Source organism: Myotis davidii, unplaced genomic scaffold (assembly GCF_000327345.1).
Source record: "Myotis davidii unplaced genomic scaffold, ASM32734v1 scaffold1596, whole genome shotgun sequence".
NCBI lineage: Eukaryota > Metazoa > Chordata > Mammalia > Chiroptera > Vespertilionidae > Myotis > Myotis davidii.
The window spans coordinates 427,146-430,780 of record NW_006287456.1 but is presented as its reverse complement, the minus strand read 5'-3'; the positions used below and the strand labels follow the sequence as shown (position 1 = coordinate 430,780).

Sequence of the window (3,635 nt, the reverse complement as noted above, 5' to 3'; positions counted from 1 at the left end):
TCGCACTGTATGTTTGCACCCGCACGTGGTATTTTGTGGAAGAGCCACACTCAAGGGTCCAAAGAGCCGCATGTGGCTCGCGAGCCACAGTTTGCCGACCACTGGACTAGGGGCTCCTTAATTCAGAAGCAACCCCTTTAAAAGAAGGTGTCAATTTTAAAGATAACAATATACTATAATCGAAGACATTTAAACATGTCTTTCATGAAAAAAATTGCAATGGAAAAAGTTTTGATACCTTATATAAAGTACGGGACTCAGAGTACAGCAATATTTCCATTTCTCCAGTGCCATGCCATTGAGAGGATTGGAGGATCCCATTCTTCTAGACAGCTCCATCTCTATAGAAGCAATGGATGTATCTGATTATTACAATCAGATTACATAGCCCATTCTCTGTAAAAAAAATCAATAAAATACTTTAAAAAAATATGGAAGTCTTGATCCTTTAGTGGTTTGAAATGCATTACATAAATTTTAAAAATACATATGTCGCCATGTGAACTGTACTCAGTAAACAGAACTGTAAGTTCCAAATACAGTACACCCCACAAATTTTAGGTGAAATCAGAAATATTACTGTCTAAATGGGAAATTTTAAAAGAAAATCTAATGGATAAAATCAATCACTTGGGAAAATATTCTCAGGAAAATAGCCCATGTAAAAGATGGATTCTGAGCATGTTGACAATTGGACTAGGGCAGTGGTCGGCAAACTGCGGCTCGAGAGCCACATGCGGCTCTTTGGCCCCTTGAGTGTGGCTCTTCCACAAGATACCAACTTCTGCGCATGGGCCACGAAGTTTACAGTTAAATAATAAGCCAAGTTGAATGAATGCAAACTGATCACTGTATAATTATTCATGTTCAGAAAAGGACCCATAAGATTCCACTTATATTTAGACAGAGAAATCTGGGTCAGAAAGTAAGATTTGGAGTTTAGGATAAGAGAAGCCTAGGCTTTATTCCTTTGGGCTACAAAGCATGTTGCTGTCCCTGTACAGCTTTATGAACACTATGGGCCCTGGGCAGAATTGCCGTAACCCATTATTCCTCTTTTTAATCCTTCCACTACTTCACAATGCTCTCATGCTCTCCATACGGCTTATGTTCCACTCTGTGCTCTACTTCCACTTGAAGATTGTCCCTCTTCTTCTTTTTCTTTACTTTTTTTGTCTAAAGTTTTACATATGTCTCCTTTTTCCCCAATTGACCCCCCCGCCCACACACACACACACATGCCCTGTATAGGTATCCCCTGCTTTTCAAAAGTTTGCCTTTTGCCACTTTAGCTTTTATGAAAGATCCACATTAATAGCTGGATTTTGCTATCCTAAAGAAATCAAAAGAGGATTTTCGCTTTTATGAAAAAAAGCAAAACTAGCTTTCAGTGTTTGTTTTGCAGCAAGCTTTTTATTTAAATTTTTTTATTGATTAAGTTATTATATATGTGTCCTTATCCCCACATTACCCCCCATGCCCCCACTCATGCGCTCACAAATGGATGTATCTGATTATTACAATCAGATTACATAGCCCATTAAGATAATTCAGTTGAATTATTTTTGGTAATTTCTTTATACCAAAGGAGACTTTTATCTAGCAAAATTTTCATTGTAAACATTGCTTATCAAATCCGATAAATAGAGTGCGGAGGAATGAACAATAAAGGGGAAATTACTCTGCTAGGCACATGCGCAGTAGGAGCCAAGATGGCAAACAAAAAGGGGAGATGTCTAATCTGGGGAAAGGGTCAATCTGGATAAGGGACATGGAACCCCAGAAGATCCAGGAAAGAGACTGGAAAGGGGGAAGAACTAACACAAACCCACAAAGGATTAGGAAAGATATCGTGTTTTTTTTTTAAATTTTTTTGTAGTTTTTTTTTAATTTCTTTATTAAGTTATTATATATGTGTCCTTATCCCCACATTACCCCCCATGCCCCCACTCATGCGCTCACACCCCTGTGGTCCGTGTCCATTGGTTAGGCCTATATGCTTGCATGTTAAGTCCTCTGGTTGATCTCTCCCCCTTACCCACACCCGCCCCTACCTTCCCTCTGAGGTTTGACTGTCTGATCGATGCAGCAAGCTTTTATAGAGGCAGCGCAAACCTTGAACAGCTAGCATGGCAGGCGGTCAAGCTCCTTCTTGGGATCCACACTCAGTCACCATAGATGTCAACTGTGTCTGTGAGTACCTGTGCTCACAAATTAATTAGTTAAAGCTAATTGCTTCTTCCCTTTATGTCATTTGGGCTTATAAAAGGTTTCATAGGAACACTCTACTTTCACATAGCAGGGAAACCCTGTAGAGCAGGGGTGGGCAAACTTTTTGACTCGAGGGCAACGATGGGTTCTTAAACTGGACCGGAGGGCCGGAACAAAAGCATGGATGGAGTATTTGTGTGAACTAATACAAATTCAAAGTAAACATCATTACATAAAAGGGTACGGTCTTTTTTTTTTTTTTTAGTTTTATTCATTTCAAACGGGCTGGATCCGGCCCGCGGGCCGTAGTTTGCCCATGGCTGCTGTAGAGATATCTTACAAGGTATAGCCCAAGCAGCCAGCCATACTCTGTGCCATCTGACGTAAAACATGAATATACTTGAATTGATTCTGTGCCATTGAGAATAGACTTCTTTAATTCCATTCAAAAAAGTATCCCTTATCTTTAAGAGGTATTGACAAAATTAAAAGTATATTACATTGGTACAGCCAGTATGAAAACAAGGAAAGTCCTCAAAAAATTAAAAATATAAATACCATATGGTCCAGCAATCTCCCTTCTGGGAAAATATCCAAAGGAAATAAAATCACTATCTCAAAGAGCTATCTGCATTCCCATGTTCACTGAGGCATTATTCACAATAGCCAAGATATGGAAATAACTTAAATGTCTGTCAACAGGAGAATGAATAAAGAAAATGTTGTGTATATATACAATGGAATATTATTCAGCCACAAAAAGAAAAAATGCTGCCATTTCTGACAACATGGATGAACCTGGGAGATACTGCTAAGTGAAATAAGCCAAAGAAAAACATACTTTATGATCTTAGTTATATGTAGAATATAATTAACCAGAGAGTAGAAGAGTGTTTGCCAGAGGTTGGGGACTGAGGGATGGGGGACATGGGGAGATGTTGGTGGAAGGTATAAACTTCCAGTTAAGTTGAGTAATTTCTGGAGATCTAATGTACAGTATGTTGACTATAGTTAACCATACTATATTCTATACTGGAAATTTGCTAAGAGAGTAGATTTTAAGTGTTCTCAAGACAAAAACAAAACAACCTATAACAACAAACAAACAGGAAACTATGTGAGGTGACAAATATGTTAATTAACTTCATTATGGTAATCACTTCACAATATATACATATATACTATCCTATCCAATAAAAGAGTAATATGCAAATTAACTGTCACTCTGCAATAAAGATGGCGGTGCCCATAGCCAATAAGGAGGGAATATGCAAATTGACATATTTTATTCCTCCGGAGAGCAGGAGGGAAGTCTAGGCCAGAGAGCAGGAGAGCTCTCCCCACACCCAGTCAGACTGCGTCTGGCACAAAGCGGAGTGGACCACCCCGAGCTGCTGCCTGCAGGCGGGAAGCTGGTGGGGGTA

General features: G+C 39.3%; 1 protein-coding gene across 1 annotated transcript in view; it reads right to left on the bottom strand.

Annotated features, from left to right (window-relative positions):
* LRCH2 (leucine-rich repeats and calponin homology (CH) domain containing 2) overlaps window positions 1-339 on the bottom strand; it is a 131,839-nt gene extending 131,500 nt beyond the window's left edge. Inside the window, exon 1 of the mRNA XM_006759219.2 lies at window positions 239-339. Within this exon, the coding sequence (XP_006759282.1) occupies window positions 239-339 (101 nt within the window). The remainder of the gene's footprint in view (window positions 1-238) is intronic.
* Between the last annotated feature and the right edge of the window lie 3,296 nt (window positions 340-3,635).